This window comes from Zalophus californianus, chromosome 16, assembly GCF_009762305.2.
Source record: "Zalophus californianus isolate mZalCal1 chromosome 16, mZalCal1.pri.v2, whole genome shotgun sequence".
Taxonomy (NCBI): domain Eukaryota; kingdom Metazoa; phylum Chordata; class Mammalia; order Carnivora; family Otariidae; genus Zalophus; species Zalophus californianus.
In genome coordinates, this window is record NC_045610.1 from 50,787,769 (window position 1) to 50,809,583 (window position 21,815).

General features: G+C 51.1%; 1 protein-coding gene and 1 pseudogene across 1 annotated transcript in view; one reads left to right on the forward strand and one right to left on the reverse strand.

The window, feature by feature from the left end:
- The window catches only part of ARSG (arylsulfatase G), a 101,252-nt gene that overhangs the window by 53,806 nt on the left and 25,631 nt on the right, over positions 1-21,815 (forward strand). The window contains 6 exon segments of the mRNA XM_027568381.2: positions 3,984-4,171; positions 6,976-7,023; positions 10,209-10,320; positions 13,091-13,228; positions 20,500-20,696; positions 21,604-21,684. Of these exon segments, the coding sequence (XP_027424182.2) occupies positions 3,984-4,171; positions 6,976-7,023; positions 10,209-10,320; positions 13,091-13,228; positions 20,500-20,696; positions 21,604-21,684 (764 nt within the window).
- LOC113908212 lies at positions 7,530-8,678 on the reverse strand (annotated as a pseudogene).

A 21,815-nucleotide genomic window follows, 5' to 3' on the forward strand; every position in this document is an offset into this window, starting at 1 on the left:
GCGGAGAGTCTGCTTCTCCCTCTCCCACTCCCCCTGCTTGTGTGCTCTCTCTCTCTCTCTCTCTCTCTGACAAACAAATAAATAAAATCTTTAAAAGAGAGAGAGAGAGAGAAAGGGAAAGGAACAAGAGAGGAGGAAACCACTGTGTTGCTGACCCGCGTTGCAGTCCTGACTGCCCTCCAGGGCCATCACCCCTGCAAATGCCAAGGTCAGTGTGAAGGGCAGGGTGTTCAGGGCCCTCCCTGTCCACTGTGAGCAGGCTGCGGGGAGCTCCCCAGGGCGTCTTGGAGGGGTGTGGAAACATTACAGACTCCTGGGGCTTTCTTTAGTCCAGTTGGACCTGGCAGCCAGCAGGAGAGAGGCTGCTGGTGGAGTCCCTTTTAAACACGTCTTCTGCAAGAATTGTGTGCTCAGAGAAGCAGGGATTTGTATGCATTTCCCCCTTTTCTTGCCCCAGGCTGGCCTCTGGGAGAACACAGAAAACAAGGAAATGTCCCCAGGCTGCCCTAAGCCCGCGCCCACCCCCCCACCCCCCCCCCCGCCAGGAAGCACGGCCCTGGGTGGACTCCCCTGGGCAAGTGGCCAGTCTTGGTCTAGAGCTGCTTTCAGTTGGTTTGGGGGCCATCACCGTCCAGGTGTGGGGTTATGGTGGAGACCTGAGGCCCTAATGTAGGGGGCAGGTGGTGAGCCAGGCTCTGCGGTGTGTGGGAAGGGAGTGTCTAAACAGGCACTTCTCTCTGTGACCTCATCCCGTTGCTTTCCCGTGGGTCCCCTGATGTCCTATCTCTTCACATTGTGACGCTTCACAGCGTGATGCTTATGCTTGCAACCTCCGTGCCTGCACGTTAGCTTTACAACTTTTGGTGAATGTGCTCAGCGAGCCCCCCTGCCCCCCATCACACTTCCCAATGATGCTTATTTTGAGGTTTGGTTACATTTTCAATGAAGTTGCTGGGAAGGAAAGACCCCTCCCCCTCCCCCCATCCTCTCCTCTCCCTTCCCCCTGTATTTATAGAGTCCTGTTTTAGGAGCTGGAGATAAGCAGCGAGCAGCAAGCAATGAGCAACGTAGGCCAAGCCCTCTTCCCCCTCACAGGGAGCTTGCATGGATGGAGGATGGCCCAGAATGAAAGGACACAAAGACATACCAGATAATTGGAGTTGGGGTCAGTGCTACCAAGTATGCCCCGGGGGTGCCTGATTAGAGGACAGAAGTGGCCCCCTTGCAGGAAAACCGAGGCGGGGAGGAAAGCCCATGCGAAGATCGGGGAGAGTGTGCCAGGGGGAGGCTGACCTTGGGAAGGAGCGGGCGTTTTGCAGACCTGGACGAAGACTGTGTGCTGGTGCGCACGGCGGGGAGGGAAGGAGAAGCCCAAAAGGTGGGCCATGAGGGAGCAGAGCGCAATCATTTCATTCATTAAGCAGTGGTCAGAGGGGGCACTTTAAGGCCTGCCCTCGGCTGCTGGGTGAGGATGGGTCAGATGCGGAGAGGAGGGGCGAGCCACCAAGCCCTGCTTGGCTCTGCTGACCTGGCATCTGTGGGCCAGGCCCTTACCCCACCGGACCTTGGGCTTCGCTCTGCCCAGGGTGGCGGCTTAGCAGGGGGACCCGGCTCCAGGCACCCTGGACACGCGTGGTTCCGACACGCCGAGCTGTACTTTAAGCTGCCCCTCCCTACCTTCCCTACCCTCCTGCTCAGGCCGGCCACCCATCCTGCCACTGCCCTGCTCATTCTAGACTCCGGGTTGTCATCCTTTTGAAACTTATAATATTAAACATTAATTATTAACCTTTAATATTAAAAAATCTCAAACATAAAAGAAAGTGAAAAGAATAGTCAAACACCAGTATACTCCACCATTATTAACATTTTGCCATTTTTGTTTGTACTATCTGTAAATAAGGTGGTGGTGTTTTTCCTGAGTCATTTGAAGAGTGCAGACATGCTCTTTTATTATAAACACCATAGCATGTATCTCTTGAGAATAAAACCGTTCTTAATGTAATAACTTCCTTAATGTAATAACAAAATATTCCTAATGTAATAAGAATGTGGTATACATAGACAACAGAAGATTATTCATCTGTAAAAAAGAAGGAAATCCTGCCATGTGTGACAACATGGCTGTGGACAGTATACTAGGTAAAGGGAATCAGATAGACAAAGACAAGTATTATATGATCTCATGTAAATGTGGAATCTAAAAAAACCAAACTCACAGATGCAGAGAATGATTGGCGGTTGCCAGGGGTGGGGGTGGGGTGCGGGGGGGAAATGAATGAAGGGGGTCAAAAGGTACAAACTCCTCATCATGAGATAAGTAGTCTCTATGCATGTGATACACAGCATGGTGACTAGTTAACCATACTGTATTGTATGTTTGGAAGTCCCTAAGAGAGGAGATCTTAAAATCCTCATCACAAGAAAGAAAAATCATAGTTATGGGAAGTGATAGACATTCATCAAACTTATTGTGGTGATCATTTCCCAATATATACGTGTATCAGATCATTATGTTGTATACCTTCAGTGAATACAATGTATATGCCAATACAACTGGAAGAAAAAGAAAAGAACAAAAACATTCTTCTACATGGCCATAATCAAGAAAATGGACAATGATCACCCAATGTCATCTTATATCCAGTCCATATTAAATTTCCCTAATTAGCCCCCAATTGTGCTGTTAGCATGTTTGAACTGGGATTCAGTCAAGGATCATGTATTACATTTGGTTTGTCTCTTTAGTAGAGAATATCCCCCCTCCATCCCATTTTTCCCTCGGATATTGACTTTTTGAAGAACTACACCAGTTGTCATAGGATGTGTAGAATGGTTTGTTAGATTATTTCCTTGTGGTGTCATTTAATTTGTTCTTCTATTAGCTACATTTCCTATAACCTGGAAATTAGGTCCAGAGGTCTGATTAGATTCAGGTTAAATGTTCTTGACAAGAATCCTCGATGAGATCAACTTCGTATCATACTATCAGGAGACACACAAGGTCGGTTGCCCCATTTATGTTAGTGACATGAAGTTTAATCACATTCCTGATGGCAGGAAAATGGCTAGACTTCTTTTATATTTCTCCACAGTGTCCAGAAAAAAAGATTGAGCATCCAGTCATGTGTAATATATATAGCTGGTTCTTGTTACTGGCAGTAGTTACTCTATAAAGTCACGGAGAACACTGAATTAAGGAATACTGAACACTTGTTCCTACCAGATCGATAGAGTTCGGTTCCTGTAAGCCTCTGGTTACGTTTTTGTCAACAGATCAGCACGGAACCTTGTTTTATGTGTGTTTCTGTTTAAAAACATCTTCTTTAATATAGTTTTTGATTTATTAACGTCGAGCTCATATGGCCAACAGCCCTGTAACTCATTCCTGAATGACGCTAATCTAACACTTGTATTTTCTCCATAAGGCACATCACGTCTCTATTAGGCTGAAGTAGCCAGCCCTCAGCCTTATGTGTGTGGGCCATTTTAAACATCAAAATCACCAACAGAAAGCACAAAAATGCAAAAACTATAGCATTCAGTAGACTGTGGAAAGGACATTTGCTCACTGTATGAGAGCCAAAACAAGGTCACCTTCGTCAACCTCAGGTAGGGATGTGCATGTGGGGAAACACAAAGTTTTAGAACATCTTGGAATGTCCATGAGTGACCGTTCAAAACCATGAGTATTGATTTTGGAGATACAGTTGGGTTTCAGTGAGTCGATGAATTCGAAATATGGAATTTTCGGATAAAGAAGATCCACCAAATATACCAGATCAAACCAGTCTGCATGAGCTGTGTGACCCTGAATTAGTTGCATTACCTCGCTGAGCTTCATTTTCCTAACCTGTCCGTTCAAGGGGTCGTCTTTGAGCTTTTCCCAGCACTGGCGTCCTGGGAACTGGGTAGGAATTGAACTTCTCTTGGTTTGGCTATCTGTGGATGGAAGGAGCCCAATCCCTTTTCTTTCTGTGCAGGTTTGTGGATTTCCACGCAGCTTCCTCCACCTGCTCGCCCTCTCGGGCCTCCCTGCTCACCGGCCGGCTTGGCCTTCGCAATGGAGTCACGCACAACTTTGCGGTCACCTCTGTGGGGGGTCTGCCGCTCAACGAGACCACGTTGGCGGAGGTGCTGCAGCAAGCTGGCTACGTCACTGGGATGATAGGTACCACTGGAGCCCCGCAGCCGGGGGACCCCCATCTCCCACAGCACTTCCTGCGGTGCCTGCCTTGTGTTTGTGTAGCCCCAGCATGCTGCCACCTCTTCTGCTCCCGTCTGCTTTTTGTTTATTTCCTGCTGTATAAGGTCGGAAAGCTTTTTGAGCTCTAAGTCACTGAAAAGACCCTACCAGGGAACTAAACCATATATGGAGCTATTTTCCTCCCGTTATAATAAGCTGAGAGGTGAGTGATTGCTTTCATTGGCTCGGCGGCTCCAGGAAACCATTTCTCTTTTTCTGCTCCGCTATCCATAGTACAAGTAGCTTTTGTCCTCGTGCCTGTTGCTTCTTGGCTGCAAGAGCGCGGCTTCAGTCCCATTCACCATAATTCGCCTTCAAGGAAGGAAAAACAGAGGAGAGGGTGCACGGGCCTCATTTATTCACGTCCACCGGGAAAACAAATCTTCTCTCGGACACGCCCACCCCTCGGTGCGGAAATGCACTTACCTCTTATTGGTGGATTTGTGTGGCCACGCCCCGCCGCAAGGAAGGCTGGGAGACTGGGCTCAGGACTCGGATTGGGGCACGCGTCTCTGATCCCGGAACAAAACCAGGGTTCTCTTAGCTGGGTGAGTGCGGGCAGGGGTGCAGGGTAGGTACGCAGCTTTTTTTCCTTTTATTTCTGTAGGCACCTCTTATTCAGTGTTTCCTACCTGCCTGGCCCTGGGCTGTTTATTCGCATTAGGGTCCGGAGATGCGTTCCGAGGGGATGATTTCCCCCATTATGTGTGTGAGGAAACCGAGTTTCCGCCAGGTGAGGGGACGGGTTCAGTGCTGCCTACCCCGGAGCGGATGCGTCCAGACAGGTGTGACTGCCCAGCCTCGCTCCGATGCTTTGCTTCACTGCTGGTCCTCCCCTCAGAGGCCAAGGCAACGCAGCAGTGCCAACAGCAGCCTCGGGCTGCAGGTGCTTGTTACTCTGCCTTCGCAAGAGCTGGGTCCAGTGGAATTCCTGCCTCCCTCCACCATGCGTTCGTGAAGTGGTGAGGAAGGGTGTTATTGGTGCCTGGAGGCTCCAGGTTCAGGTGTCGGCCCCGCCTCCTCCTCTGGGTCGAGGAGCCCGACATGCTTTTAGAGCAGGTCAAACTGGAGCTTAGCATTCATTGTCCCAGGAGGGCAAGCCCCAGTGGGAGGAGGTCCAGATTAGGATCCTGTCTTTTCATTCCCTTTCTGCCCGTACCCCGAGGTATATTCACTGTGAAGCCCCCACGGTGGGCTGAGTACGCTTGGCGGCCCCATCACTTGCGTCCGAGTCATGCTCACAGCTGGGAAGGGTTTGGCCCCTGGGGCTCTCTGACTCTCAAGTTTCATGAGGCAGCAGAGGGCCGGGTTCTTCCTGAGCTGAGCTGGATCTCGCTTGCCCTCCCCTCTTCATGCCTTTGAACTCCAAGGGAGCCACTGATTATATATTAACCGTTCAGCTGCCCCCCCTTTCCCCCTCACCGTTCATTGCATGTTAGAGAGAGGATGTTCAGCCGCATCCATGTATTGACATCATGAACTCCCTATAAGCATGCTTACGGGAAAAATAAAAACCCCACCAGGGAATATCAAGCCCCTTTGCCCCACCCACACTTCGCTTCTAACATTGGTCCACCGCCATGTGTTTTTACCACCGGCATACATACCCCTTGGTCCTCCTTTGAACCCCTTTCCTGTTATTTTATATTTCTATGTAATACAGTTTTACATATTTGCAATACTTTTAATAATTTTAGAAATAACTTAAACACTTTAATATAATTTTGGATTTCCATGTAATGCTTAATCCAAGCATTCCACATAGTGCCTAATCCGTTTCCCTCTGCTTTATATTACATTTTTTCGCAAACCTACAGAGCAGTTGCAAAAAGGGAATAATAGACGTTCATCTGCCCTTTCCCTGGATTCCCTGATTATTACCTTTTCCTACATGCATTTGTCTCTAAAAGGTAGTTTGGTAGTGTTTTGTCGAGGCCATGTAAATAATTTACTTGGCCATCCTCTCACTGTTGCTCGTTTCTTTCTTTCCCTTACATGCTTTTCAGTGCTGGCACTGTTTAGATCTTTGGACCGCATTCTTTTCTCTGCCCCTTGCCTCGTGGGTGGTTTCCCTGGGGTCTTTACTCCTCAGAGTGGAATGAGCAGGTCCGAGAGTTCAAACATGGTCAGAGCTTCCACCGCACATCGCCCATTCTCCCGCACCAAACACATGTGCAGAGCGAGAAGCAGCCGTGCACGTCCAGGCGGGCGTCTCTTCCCAGGGTCAGCCCTGGGAAGGGGGAGGTGGTCTTCGTCCAGCCTCCGTGGGCTGCTGAGCGTGGCCAGAGAGGAAGATGACGAAGCCAGGAGGGAACCGGGCATCTCCAAGGCTGTCTGGGGCCCTTGCTTGTCCTCCGGGCCCCTGCAGGGCACGGGAGGGCAGCGCAGGTGCAATGGGCAGCGTGCGGTTGCTGTGGGCACTGAACCCTCTTTGAGGGGCAGAAGCTCAGCCTGCTGGCGTCTCTGGGCCCCCAGTAAAGGCTTGCCTTCCTTTTTTCTGTGTGCTTTCCTGCGTAGGTCCTGAGTCATCCTTGCTTTCTGTGTCCCTGTGGGCTCCCTCTCAGTCCCAGAGAGTGAGGCTTGACTTTCACACAGCATTTGCATCCTCTCTTTGCTTGTCCTCTGCAAAGGGCAACACGGGTGGAGGACTGCGTATGTGCTCAGCTCCCCAGAGGCACTGGGAGACCCGTGGGGATTCCTCTGAAAGTCTCTCTCTTGCTTTCCTGCAGGCAAATGGCATCTCGGACACCATGGCTCTTATCACCCCAACTTCCGTGGTAAGAATTCTTTGGGGGACTTGTTACCTGGGAGACAGAAGGTAAAGATCTTGATGTAAAAGGATTCCACTAGTGCTCAAGCCATCCTGCTTCAGGGAGATACCCCTTCTGAATTAGGACATCTTCATTCATAGCGTCACTGAGGTGCATTTGGGGGACCTAGGGCTCCCATGGGTCCACATTCTTCTCTCCTGGCGTCTTTCCTGCCCCCCCCCCCCCGCCTTGGTGTCTGCTAGCCCTTTTGGCTTTCTCATCATGAGCCCCTCGGTGTCCACGTCTCAGGAAACATTTGGCCCCTGGGAGTTCCAGACATGTCCAGTGTGGTAAGAAGTAAAAATTGTCCAGTGGGTTCACGGAAGGAGGCCATAAACCCAAACAGGAGATGCTCCCCCTTACCTTCTTTTTTTTTTTGGCTGGGTACAGGATACTTTATTGATGGTACATGACAAGGTAGGGCTCCCCAAGCCCCTCCCCTTCTTCAGGGGGTCTGGGATGGAAATGGTGGAGGTCGGGAGATTCTCAGTGTTTTGCGGGATAAGTTGGGGCAGGGACTCCCCAGCAGCTGAGGGCCTCTCTCTTCCTCTTGCTCTCGCTGGGGCTGGTGGTCCAGGGGGCTCTTACTCCTTGGAGGCCATGTGGACCATAAGGTCCACCACCAGGTTACTGTAGCCGAATTCATTGTCATACCAGGAAATGAGCTTGACAAAGTGGTCGTTGAGAGCAATGCCAGCCCCGGCATCGAAGGTGGAGGAGTGGGTGTCACTGTTGAAGTCGCAGGAGACAACCTGGTCCTCAGTGTACCCCAGGATGCCCTTGAGGGGGCCCTCTGACACTTGCTTCACCACCTTCTTGATGTCGTTGTATTTGGCAGCTTTTTCCAGGCAGCAGGTCAGATCCACAACGGGCGCGTTGGGGGTGGGGACAAGGAAGGCCATGCCAGTGAGCTTCCCGTTCAGCTCAGGGATGACCTTGCCCACAGCCTTGGCAGCACCAGTGGAAGCAGGGATGATGTTCTGGGCAGCCCCTCGGCCGTTGCGCCACAGCTTCCCAGAGGGACCGTCCACGGTCTTCTGGGTGGCAGTGATGGCATGGACGGTGGTCATGAGTCCCTCCACGATGCCGAAGTTGTCATGGATGACCTTGGCCAGAGGAGCCAAGCAGTTGGTGGTGTAGGAGGCATTGCTGACAATCTTGAGGGAGTTGTCATACTTCTCATGGTTCACACACATCACGAACGTGGGGGCATGGGCAGAGGGAGCAGAGATGATGACCCTCTTGGCCCCACCCTTCAAGTGAGCCCAGCCTTCTCCATGGTGGTGAAGACCCCAGTGGACTCCACAACATACTCAGCACCAGCATCACCCCATTTGATGTTGGCGGGATCTCGCTCCTGGAAGATGGAGATGGACTTTCCATTGATGACAAGCTTCCCGTTCTCAGCCTTGACTGTACCGTGGCATTTGCCATGGGTGGAATCATACTGGAACATGTAGACCATGTAGTTGAGGTCAATGAAGGGATCACTGATGGCGACAATATCCACTTTGCCAGAGTTAAAAGCAGCCCTGGTGACCAGGCGCCCAATACGGCCAAATCCGTTCACTCTGACCTTCACCATCGTGTGTCAGGGACGCGGCTGGCACTGCACCAGAATACGCGGCTGTCTGTCGAACGGGGAGGAGCAGAGAGCCTCCCCCTTACCTTCTTCCTGCCGCTGTTCACTGCTTCAGACTTTTGACTCTCTGACCTTGGGGAATAGGCCAAGGTCAAGCTGCCTGAGCCAATTATCTGAAAATCAGTTTGCTGATTGGTGCGTTCTCTGAATGTCCAATTCACTGAATTATTGATGGCTTTCCAAAGTTGTGGTTTTTGCTTCTGCTATCCCCCGACCGGCCTCTCCCATTTCAGATGGGGACCCACAGGCTTTCTCTTGAAAGTGATTTATCATTATCTCAGCTGCTCAGGCTTCTCCCCAGTCCCTCCCTGGCGCTTGCATCCCAGCTGCTCCTGCTATTTTACAAGCAAATGGGTGGCCTTTTCCTTAAAGGTGGTTCTCTGACTATTTTGTAGACTTCTCCGCCTCCCCACTCCGCCCCAATATCTCCCTCTAGCTCCATGGAAAGAGGCCACAGTGCTCTCTCCTAGACATGGGGGAACGTAAGCGTCTGAAGATATTTGCATTTGGGGAACGGTTTCTAGAGAATCAGCCTGCAACCAGCCTTCAGCCTCGGGCTCCCACCGGCCAACACCCTGTGCCACTCCTTCCTCCTCTCTGGTGCTCCTTCCTCCCCCTTTCTTCCCTTGTGCCCCGTTTCTCAATTGGACTTCCCTGGCATCTTGCATATGTGCTTTGTGAAGAGTGGCAGGTGAAGGAAGTGAAGACCTGGCTATTCCACTAAAAATGACCACAGAACATACTTTTCCCACCTGGTGATGTTTCCTCTTGACAAATGAGGAGGTTGAACTAGATTGGGGTGTTGACACCTTGCGTGCATATTTCTGGAGACCTGTGCTGGTGTGGGGAATGGATCCTGAGACTGGATCCTGCTCAGCAGGAAGTGGTGCCATTTTGGATTTGTGGTGTCTGCCATTGGGACTGAGAAGAGAGAGCACCTGCCATACATTTGTGTCCCTGGACCAGATGGTCTCAAAAAACCTGCTGGCTTGGGCACTTCGAGGTTTCTTGATTCCTATCTCCGAGTTCATTTGTATCCCCTCCTGTTGCTTGTACCCTTGCCGAGGCGCACTGTCCTGGAACTCCATTACCCTCATCCAGACCTCTTATAGTTTAATCTCTATCTCTTACGTCCCCTTCGGGCCCTTGAGGGCAGTCTATTTTATTCCTTACAGTGCCATTCATGTACTTGATTTTCACCACCTACTTATTGAATGTGTTCATAAGTGCCCTGGGGACGGTAGTTGTGCAATACTTCTCTCCGTTTCCTCCCACTCTGGGTTAACTCTAATCCCAAGACGTTTTGCAAATCTAGTCTTACAGCCAGAACCCAGCAAAGTGTTTTCTTTGCATACTACAAAGGGATATTAATCAAATCCTCTTTTAATTGCATACTCCATAGCGCTGCAGTATTAAATCATGGAAAATTAAATTTTTGTCCTGGGTGTAAGAATGCAGGCTCATAGAACAGAAGCCAAGTGGGGGTGCTCACCGGTTGCTTCCCTTCCAGGTTTTGGTTACTACTTTGGAATCCCATACAGCCATGATATGGGCTGCACGGATACCCCGGGCTGCAACCACCCTCCTTGTCCAGCGTGTCCACGGGGCCATCGACCAGCAAGGTAATCCCATCCAAGCAACTGGCAGTGGGCTCCAGAGCAAAGTGAGGTCCCCAGGGTGTAGTCCATTAGGAGTAAATGAGGAAGGCCACAGGAGACAGCTAAGCCAGTAAAAAAAGAGTATGTTTAGTGCAAATTTGAATGCATTATTCGCATGCAGTATAAGAAAACCTTTAGCAAAGGTGAGGTCAACAAAATTATTTTATTGTTTAGCTCACCTGGGAAGAGGCTGGTGCTGCCTTGGACTTACCCAGGTGGGGCCTTGCTCCACCTCTGCCTGCTGCCTTCGCTGCCGGGCCACTCGCCCGGCCTAGACACTGGACATAAGCGGGACAGAGAGAGGGAGAAAACACACAGGGCTCCTTACAAGCTTCGTCGCCCTCCTCCCCTGGCAAAGAAGCCAGCATTCTGGCTTCGAAATGCCATGCCGTCACTCCACAGGATGCTTGAAAATCCTCTTCCCTGAAATGGGGAGATGCTCAGGACATACTAGTATGTGAAAGAAGCAGGAAACAAGCCATCAGCAAGGTGCTCTTAGCTACCTCCGTATCCATACCTTCACAGCCCTACTGAGCGGGACTCAAAGGAAATAAGCTGAAGTGCTAACTGTGCATTCCCTCCGGTTGCGGGACTGAGGGGTTTTCATTTCTTCTTTCTTTCTCCTTGTATTTTCCAAATATTCTGCAGTGAGCATGCAGTGCCTTTATTATCCGAAAAAGGTGCTAAACTTTATTCAGGCAATAAAGCAGCACACACCAGGTGCTCTGGTTGCTCAGCCCGTGCGCTGTGGTTATTTATAAGGTTACAGGTGTCGGAGCCACTGGGGAAGGCAAGTCTCCGCTGGCTCATTAATAACACAATAGTCAGTATAATAATGGCCACGTATTGAGGATTGTTCCAGTCTAGGCACTCTCCATGCTTATCTGCAATCCGCATGACCACTGTGTGAGGCAGGTATTTATCCTGATTTTAGAATGAGGAACCTGTAAAGGTACAGGAAGGGACCCGCTTGCCCAGGTCACCCTGCAGCTGTAAGAGGTAGAGGTGATGATCTCAGTCGGGGTCCCTCTGAGTCCAGAGCCCACGTGCTACTCAGACTGTGGTCGCCGGCCCAGCAGCGTGGTTATCACCTGCGTGCTTGTTAGAAAAGCAGGATTTTGGGGCGCCTGGGTGGCTCTGTCGTTAAGCGTCTGCCTTCGGCTCAGGTCATGATCCCAGGGTCCTGCTCGGCAGGAAGCCTGCTTCTCCCTCTCCCACTCCCCCTGCTTGTGTTCCCTCTCTCGCTGTGTCTCCCTCTGTCAAATAAATAAATAAAGTCTTAAAAAAAAAAAAAAAAAGAAAAGCAGAATTTCAGACCCCTGCTCCCCCCAGGCCCCAGGTATGGGTCTGCGTTTTCACCGGCTGCACAGGGGATTCGCGTGCATGTGGCAATGGGAGAAGTGAAGTTATAGCTTGTCTCGTTGCCCTCCCTACCAGCTACAGCCCGTGGGCCGCTGTGGGCACACCTGGCCATATCGTGGCCTGCCATATGTCATCCAGGCCCCTTTAAATCCATGCTAAATCAAAGAGGAAAAAAAAGGGTCGGCTTAGTAGGGGTGGGGGAAGGGGAGAGATTGTAGGTGACGGTGGAGTTGCCCCAAGTCATAACAACCTGAAAAACTTGACACGGACGGTGAAGTTAGCGTTATGATGCCTAGTACGGTGATAATCCTTCTTCCCTTTTCCAAAAATAGTGGCCCTTGATTATTTACCCCAGTCTGACCTTGTCTCCTAAGCTTTTGGAAGGGGAGTGTATGCATCTAGGTGTGATGGGGGATTTTCTTCTCTTTCCAGTCCTTCCCTGCCCTACGAGGACAGTTTCCCTCCCTGAGATGCCTCCCGTCCCCTCCTTTGCCCCCCCATGTCCCCCCCGCCATGGTTCTGAGCTTCTGCTCTGTGGCGGCCACGGCGGAGGGCTAAGTGTTGGTGGAGTGCTCGTATGCTGGGCAGCGGGCAGAGTGCTAATGCTCACTGTCTTCTTTCGTCCTTCCAGGACCTCATCAGAGGGCAGGGGCATGCTTCAGATAAGGAGAGTTGGGGCTCTGAGAACTTAGGTAACTCACCCACGGGTCATGGCCAAAGTCATTACTCAGCCACTCATGTGGGGGCCTTCACGGGTCAGATTCATCTCCAGCTCTTAAGACCGTGGGCTGAGTTTGGTTTTTTCCAGGAGATATAACTGGTCTGACTCCCACTTTTTCCAGTGGCTAAAGCTTCTCCAAATCCCCCAAACATGGTTTGAAATGTATAAACTGTCCCCAGCCACCTGGGTTACGGTCAGCCGTCAGGTCATGTCAAGTCTGGATGGTTGACCTAGGAAAGCACCCAGCATTGCGCCCCGTAGACAGAAGTCATCATTTAGGGAGGTCGGCAGAAAGAGCCAGGGATGGCGGCTATTGGTTGGCCTTGGGACCCCGCTTGAGTAAGTTAGTTTCTTTGGACCTCAGCTTCTCTTGCAGCAACATGGGAGTAATGACGTCTGTAGCTCACGGATGTCTTTGTGAGCTTTGCAAAGTGGCCAGGCTTGTCCGAGGAGCATAAATCTCTGTTAGAAGGAAAGGGAAGAAAGTATTTTATTGGTTTTCCACTGGAGGAAATGGCAGATGGGAAAAATCATCTGGGGCCAGGTTATTAAGTGTTTTGTATTCATGTGCATTGCTGCATAAAAGCATCTTGTTCGACACCGCGGCTACGTAGGTGGTGGAAAAGAATACCGTCTGTGGTTTCCACACAGGAACCTTGAGAGGGATTGTTACACTGATGTAGCCCTTCCTCTCTATGAAAACCTCAACATCGTGGAGCAGCCTGTGAACCTGAGTGGCCTGGCACAGAAATATGCCGAGAAAGCGACCCAGTTCATCCAGCATGCAAGGTAAGAGTCCCCTGGCCCCCTGGGGCTGGCCCCCTGGGGCTGGCCCCCGGCCCCCACCCCCCATGCCCCCTGGCCTCAGCGCCCCTCCAAGCCATGCTGGAGTTCCTCTGCCCAACAAAGATGGACGCATGCATGTTCCCTGTAAATGAAACTGGAGAACAGTCTCCCCTGGAATCTCCAGGCCTGGGTTAGAAGCTCTGCAGGTATGTTCCCTGAGTTCACAGAAGCTTTCCCTTCCCTGGCTCAGATCATGCTCTGTTGTCATTGTCATTCTGTCCTCTCCTCTAAGCTCCCAGATGGTAGGGCCTGCTGCTGTGTTCTGGGCACTCAGAGCATTTGTTGATTCACTTGTGGGCCGAGTGGCTTAGCTTCGTCCTGCTGTGGTACCAAACTCACCACCGGCTTATTGGCTAAAACAACAGCAGCTTATTCTCCTCCATATCTGGAGGCTGGACGCCAAAATGAGTCTGATGGGGCTAAAATCAAGATATCAGCAGGGCTGTCTCCTTCTGGAGGTCCCAGGGGAGGAATGTTTCTTGCCTCTTCCGTATTCTGGTGGCTGCTTGTATCCCTTGGCTAAGGGTCCCACCATTCTAATCTCCGTTTCTGTCGTCCCTTTGCCTTCTTGTCTTCTGTAGCCAAATCTCCTTCTGCTCCCCCTTTTAAGGACACTTGTGGTTATATTTAGGGTCTTCCAGGTGAATCCAAGACAATCTCCCTATCTCCAGATCCTTAATTCAATTGCATCTGCAATGTTTCCCTTTCGCCGTAAAAGGTAACACTCGCAGACTCCAGGGATGAGACCCCAGATACCTTTGGGGGCCATTATTCAATATAATGCACGGGGGTTACAAATTCCAGCATCTACAGGGCCCTGGTAGCTTCCAGAGGGAAGCAGACTGCGTGTAAGGCGTTAGGGAGTGGTAGGGCCTGTGGCGAACTTGAAACACCGGCCCCCTCTAAGAGAGCAGCTGCTGCCTAGCTCCGGCTGTCTGTGGCTTCTTTAGGGGATGGGAGCCAAGACTGTCAGATCCTTCTCTTTCACAGGACACACAAGATACCCGGTCCATGTGTGAACTCTCCTCATCTTTAAATGTTAGAAATGACTCATTAAAAATAACAAAACACAGGGGTGCCTGGGTGGCTCAGTCGTTAAGCATCTGCCTTCGGCTCAGGTCATGATCTCAGAGTCCTGGGATCGAGCCCCACATTGGGCTCCCTGCTCAGCGGGATTTGTCTGTCTTGGAAGTGACAGACTTCTCCCTCTCCCTCTGCTGCTCCGCCTGCTTGTGTTCCTTCTCTCACTATCTCTCTCTCTCTCTGTCAAAAAAAATAAATAAAATCTTAAAAAAAAAAATAACAAAACACTAAAAGCAGAACCCAGCCGCACCCCTGGGTGCGCATGCACAGACGGTGGGGTGCAGGCCTGTGCCTACCCACGGTCGCCCCGCCTCGCCCACTTGGGCCTCACCCTGACCCTTCACAGCTGCCTTTGCTCTGACCTCTAATGAGCCTGGGTATGCTCAGCTCCTCTTTCTCCTAAGACTGCAGACTCCTCCAGGGAGGTGGGACATCTTCCAGCAGGTTCTTTGGTATTCCCTGCAGCCTTAGCCTAAGAAGGCAAGAAAAAACGTGTCGCATGCCTGTCTGCCTGTGCAGAATTAAAAATGGACTCCACCTGTGCCTCACTGAGCATATCGGTCTTTGAATGTACAGGAATCCCCCCAACCCCTTGCTCAACCACAGATGTTTCTAGAGAGCAGGGCAACAGGCAGAGCAGAGGTAGCAGTTTATTCTCGATAATAAAACCTACTTACGGCCTAAATCTGGAGAGCAGCCTGTTGGGGCTTCAGGGGTCCCAGCTTAAAAGTTTTTCGGGGCTTTCTGAGAAACACTGGCTTTTTTTGTCAGGTGGCTGATATGAAACAGGCAATCCCCTTCTCCCATTTGGAGGGTTGAACACGTCTGTGCTCCTTGGAGCTTCGAGATGATTCAGGTCCCTGTGCCCCGGGACAGGTGGATGCTTCGTGACTGGTGGGGACAGTTCAGTCCTCCGTGCTTGGGACAGCACAGAGCCTTCAGAGGAGGAGTGGCAGCCCGCTGGGGACGAGAGACTGCTTCATGCTCTCACGTGGGCACGGGGCTGGTCACCCACCAGTTAACTAATCACTTCCAAGACAGACAAATCCACGAACAGCCTCCTTACCGTATGAAAAAGGTGAAGAGTTTGCTAATTTATTAATTAGTTATTAAGTGAAAAGTCACATGAATCCCATTGCCTTTTAACCTTACAGAAAAGAATCCTCAGGCACGCTGATTTCTTTAGGATTTGACTTGCCAATTCATCCATGGTTTTTGGAGCATCAGCAAGAAAGGGCCCCTAGATTTGCACGCCTCCTCTATGACCCTTGCCCCCAGGGCCAGGCCCTCCGCAAACCTGGGCCTGTGTGTCAAAACTATCAGGAGTCCCAAGAGTAGGGTTTCCTGCTTCTCTTTGGCAAGAAGCCATCCCTAGACTCTTTGAAAGTTTCTACTTAGATCTTTGGTTGTATTTAGACCCTTGACCTGGCAGCATGCCCAAAACTAACCCTTGATCTGGGTGTTTTAAACAGCAGGCCAAGCTCTTAACCGACAAAAAAAGGAGAGAGTAGGTGTCATGGGCTCCGGGCTCATGGAGCTGCCGGTCCTCTTGCCCCCCAGGGTCTGGGACAGCACACTGAGCCTGAATAGGGAAATGGGGCCTGACAAGGATGAGTGTGCTGGGCCCAGGCTTGAGCAATAGCTTAGGATATCTGAAATCAGAGTGCATGGTCAATGTGGCGGAGCATTCATCATTCAGAACTAGGTCCCAGAAATACACAGGTGACAGACAAGCCCCCCTGCCGGTCTGGACGGGAGCCAAGGACCCGCATCAAGGCCTTGATTCCCTCCCGGACTTGACTCCTCGATCCCGCCCTCGCATTGCCCTCCCCCTGCTGGTCTGCCCCGCGCCTTCCGTTCCCCCAGCGCCCACCTGTACCCACCAACCTGCCACCTGCAGCAGGGCTCCGGGTTCAGCCATAAGCTCGTGCCCACTCCCCCCACCCCCTGCTTTCCCCTCTCTTCTGTGCCAGTGCTCTGATGGATACAGAGTGAGGCAGAGAAGGAGCTAAGAAACAGTGGGGCAGTGGGGCCTGGACTCTTTCTCTCCTGCAGCTTCTCCCCAGCGCTGTTCCGCCTGCCCCCAGTGGCCACCAGCACAGCCCACCTGTAGCCCACCGCCCCCCCCCCCACCGTCCTGTAGGCCTCACCGTCTTAGGGATCTCTTGCCTCACCCCAAACCCCGGCTTGGTTCCCCCATTACACCATCCCACAGCACCCCTGTATGTAGTTCTTCTCCATCACTCCTACTAATTTGTAAATAAAGACCTGATTCATTTTTTAGTTGCACTTTCCTCTCCTGTTTCCAGTTCATTGTGAAGCTCCAAGAAGGTGGAAATCCTATCGATCATGTTCATGGCTCTATCCCTGGTGCCTGGGGCCTAGTTAGAGCTTAATAAACATTCCCTGAAGGAGTGAATAGTGAGTGAGTGACTTTATCTTGCCCTATAGATGTGCTGGTGCTGTGCTAGGGATACAGACGTGAATAAGAGCAGTTCTTGCTTTTAAGTGGCTCGCAGGCTAGTAGGGAAACAGATTTGTATTATCAGTGCTGATGAGGACGGTGAGGGAAGGGGAGACAGGGGCAGGGAGCAGGAGGCCATCCGTGGGAGACCTGGGAGCGGAGGAGGCGTGTTGGTGGGTGGCTTTTGAGCTGGATCTTAAGAATTGAGTAAGTGTTTTTAGGCAAGATGCCAGGAAGTTACTGCCAGGAGAGGAATAGCATGACCAAGGCATAGGAAGGCAGAAGGTGAGGTGTTTGGGAAGTTGGCATATAGAGAAAGAGTCTGTGAGCAGGAAGGAGGGTAACGCTGGAAGGGGCCCCAACCTGGGTTGGGGCCTCGAGTGCTGGGCTGCTGGGTTTGGCTGCAACGGAGCCCCCCGTGTGCTTCTAAACAGGGAACTGGGTTCACGTCTGGGTTTGAGAACGGTGTCTGTACCACGCAAGCCCAGAGAAAGATGGAGAAATGTGTAGGCAAGTCCATTCCAGAGAGACCCCTTGTCCAAGCCGGAAGCTAACCAGGCAGATGCCTACCCCTCCTGGTTCCACCTGCAGGTCTGGCTCTCTGGCCAAGTGCACACTGGGGACCTTTCATGAGAGGTCTTTCTATCTCAGATCAGATGATTTTGTCCAGATTTTGCTGTCCTGGGTTTTAATCTTCAGCGCACCACCATACCCTGCCCCATCCTCTCTCTCCTGGAATGTCGTCTCTGACATCTAACTTTTTTTTTTCCTTCTCTGCTCACTACTCCACTCATTTTGCCACACAAATCATATGTGTCCCCTTTAGAAATCTAAAAAACCACCCTGAATACCACACCCCAGACATAACCCCTTTTGGTAGATTTGAGCAAGTTCTTCCAGCCTCATTCTGTGCTGGTGCATAAACATATATATATATATATATATGGATATATATATTTAACAAAAATGGAATCATACTGTCTTATAAACAGCATTTTTCTTTTTTAGAAAGCAGCAGACTTCCTCTGCTCTTCATTATTATATTATTATTTTTATGTACAGCACAGGAGCATACTGAAGGGCTGGCTTGGGGGATAGTTGCGCCCAGGGAACCAGTGTGTGTGGTTTTCGCACAAGGCTATCTTTCTGAATGCTGGCATGGCATCAGGATGCAGGTAAAGAGGTACATCCCTGAGCACCACGCATCATGTATTATTCAGAACTGTCCATGAAAAGGCTACCATTTATTGAGTGCTCCCTATAGACTGTTAATAACCACAGCTTTGTCGGGGAGGTATAATCGTCCCCGTTGTAGAGATGACCGGGGTGAAGTTAATTGCCCAGGGTCACACAGCCATGAAATAAAAATCCCAGGGATTTGGATGCAGGTCTCCAGAGGTTGTGCTTTCTGTCTGTCTGTGCTGCTTTTGCTCAGCCTTGCACATGCTTCTTAGCCTCTGGCCTGGGGTGCTGACGGGACTTTGATAACGGGTGGGAGTTTAGAGCATAATCACGGGGATGGGACAAAGTGTGGGCAGTAGGACCTCTCCCGCCCCGCAACCTGGTACATAAGTAACAGCCAGCACTCGGGGGGGAAAAAGGCCCTGATTTGGAACATTTGCCCGTTTCTGTGGTGTGAATAGTCTCACGTTGGCTAATTTCAGGCTACCGACACGATGTCACTGAATGTGGAGTTGTTAAGAGGTGCGCTAGAGGACACGGTCGGATGGCATTTGCACCACAGATACAACAGATAATCTCAAGAGCACGCATGCATAATAGTCAAGTGACGTGGAGTAATCAGGATGCGATAAATCGTAAGAATTTAGGACTTTTGCTGTTCACGTGATTTATTTCATTGTAAGTTGATATCGTTTAATTTTTAATGGTGGCCATGTGTAACAACTGGCTTGCGAAATTCCTGGATTTGGAGCCAGCTCCAGCCCGCATGCCACTGCCGTGTGGTATCTACCTGTTAGAAACAGGCGCCCCCTCTGGGTGGCTGCTCATCTCTGCCGGGGCACCTAGGTCGGCCAGGGGACCGTGGGCTGGAATTAGGCATCTAGTCATTCTGTCAGCAGGATGTCCTGCTGCAGGACACAGCTTATACGACTGCACGTTATTGTCCCCGGGAGAGCAGGCAACAGACACTAAGTCAGCATTATCCAATGGGACTCTCCACAAGGATGAGAATGTTCTCTATCTGTGCTGTCCAAGATGGTAGCCACCAGCCATCTGTGGCTACTGAGCATTTGAAATAGTCGGCTTGGGCAACTGAAACACTGAACTAAATAGATAATATATATCACATAATATATAGAATTCTTATATATGCACATATAGTGATAAATATACATGACATAAAATCTACCTTCTTACGTGTACATTTCAGCAGCGTGAAGTACGTTCACGTTGTTATACAACCATCACTGCTATCCGTCCGCACAACTTTTTTTCATCATCCCAAACTGAAACTCTGTACTTGTTGGATGCCAATTTCCCCTTCCCTCCGGTCTCAGTACCCAGTGTTCTACTTCCTATCTCTACAAAGTTGACCACTCTCGGGACCTTCTCTCGGTGGAATCCTATAGTGCTTGTCCCTTGGCGCCAGGCTTTTTTCACTTAGCCTAGCGTCTTCAAGGCTCATCTGTGAATTAGCAGGTGAGACACTGAATTCTTAGTTTTATTTAATTTTCATTCCTTGAAACCTAAACAGCCACACGTGAGTTGTGGCCGCTGCATTGGGCAACGCAACCCTAGAAATGTCGCAGAGAAACTGTTGGTTAAGATGGAGTCGAGGCCCCTGTTGTGGGACTTGTGTCCTGAGTTTTATGGCTGTCGATGACGAGAGCTGAGTACCGCACAGTCCCGATTAGGGGGCCCCGGGAGTCGGGACGCAGGGGGATCCGCAGGGCGCGGTTTGAGGCCAAGCCGGGGAGCACTCAGAGGACTTGATGCAGGGTGGTGTAAATTGGGGTAAGCTAAATAATCGAGGGCCAGCTTGAAAATCTTATCTCTGGGGGAGCTGGTGTAAAAAAGACCCACACTTCTATCACCTCTCTGTACCAACTTAATTGGTCCCCCCAAAGACACCCTCCCCTGAAGGTGTGGCCTGTGGGAGGGGGCTCCATGAAGGTTCCTGCTGCTTCTGGAGGGTCGAGGCTGGAGTTCCGCGGCTGGCTGGATCCTGTTCCTTGCCTAGGGGTTGAGGAGGGGGACAAACAGGAAGCAGAGACCCCCAGGCTCTCTCCCCGCCCCAGAGCGGAATCAGCAGGGTTAGAACGGGGGCAGCCAGCAGCCCGGGTCTCTAACAGGGCCTTGATCTAGATATTCCCGGTGGTCACGTGCGTCCTTGGAATGGCCTGTGATCAATGCGAGTCATCCATGCATCTTCTGGAAAGGGCCGAGGCTGGGAAGGGATGTGATGGCCTGGATGCTTTGAAAGAGCAGAGACGGTTTTCAACTATTGCAATGACTCCCGGTTTTTAACTGGCTGACCAGATGACCTCCACATGCCCCTGTAGGGCTGTAGACTGATGTGTACTTCCTGAGTTCCCGGGGCAGAAGGCGTTCTGCGGCTCTTCTATGAGGCAAAGGAGAGACATGGAGAGCCTGGACAAACCAGCAGAGCCTTCTGGAGAATTACCTCTTGCCTCTCCCGTTTCAGCACCAGTGGAAAGCCCTTCCTGCTATACGTGGGCCTGGCCCACATGCACGTGCCCTTATCCAGAACGCAGCTCTCAGCAGACCCACGGGGCCGAAGGCCATATGGCGCAGGTCTCCGGGAGATGGACAGCCTGGTGGGCCAGATCAAGGACAAAGTTGACCGCACAGCAAAAGAAAACACATTCCTCTGGTTTACAGGTGAAGTAGTCACATCCAGCCAGCTCACTGAGATCTGATGGATAACCCTGCCCACGCCCCCTCTGAAGAGCAGAATCCGGCTAAGCGATCCTCTTTCACAGGGCAGGGGGCTTGCTTTGAACTTGGCGTCCTGCTAGTGTTTGTTGGCCTGAGTGCTGAGCACCTGCCCACTGGGGCCTCCAAGGCTGAGCCGCTGGAAAAGTTTGCAGAGATAGCAGGTACCCTGCTGGCCTCCTCTGTATTGATTTAGGGCCATCTGGGCAGTGACTTTGACATTGCAAACCTGTGTAGTCCTCGGGTGCTTCTCAGGTTTCCTCCTCACCGTCTTCCCGGTCCCAAAGACTCCAGTTGTCACCAGTCACCTGTTGGCTGAGTGGGCAGAGCTAGTGAGCTGTTTAGAGGGCCTACTGAGGCATTGTGGGTCCCGGGATGAAAGCACTGCTTTCAGGGCAGGCAGAGACCCGGGCCTGAATCTGTCCTTTACTATTGGAAAAGGCTCTTTACCTTCTCTGAGCCTGTTTCCTCCTGTGCAAAACTGAGCTCACAATAGCATCCACTGCATAGCGTGTTGGACAGTCATGAGATAACGTCAGGGAAGCGTGGGGTGCATCCTAGGCGCTCAAGAAAGAGCCGCAGGGCTAAGACAGTTGTAAAACTAGGTGAGAAGGTAATAGTATCTAAGACGAGAACCTCACCCTGGGGCTAGCTTGGAGCAGGGAAAATCCCACCTCTCTAAGAGCCCAGCAGAGGCAGGCCTCATATAACAGGTCATTCTTCAGGGGCAGGGATCATATTTTTTTACAGTTTCTTCTCCTACTGAGACAGGGATATGGGATCAGGGAGGGAGAATCGGCAAAAGCGTCCACGAGCCTATTGATTGCTACATGTTGCTTCTTTTGGTTTCCAGGAGACAATGGCCCGTGGGCTCAGAAGTGTGAGCTGGCAGGTAGCGTGGGTCCCTTTACTGGATCGTGGCAAATTCATCAAGGTAGGGACTCGGCTGGGGTTGGTGCATCCCGCAGGGGTTGCTGAGCCTAGGTCGGGCTGTGGGGTCTGTCTCTGGGATGACCAACTCCTATGTAGGCCTTCTGGCCAGCATTACAAAACACAGACAAGTTG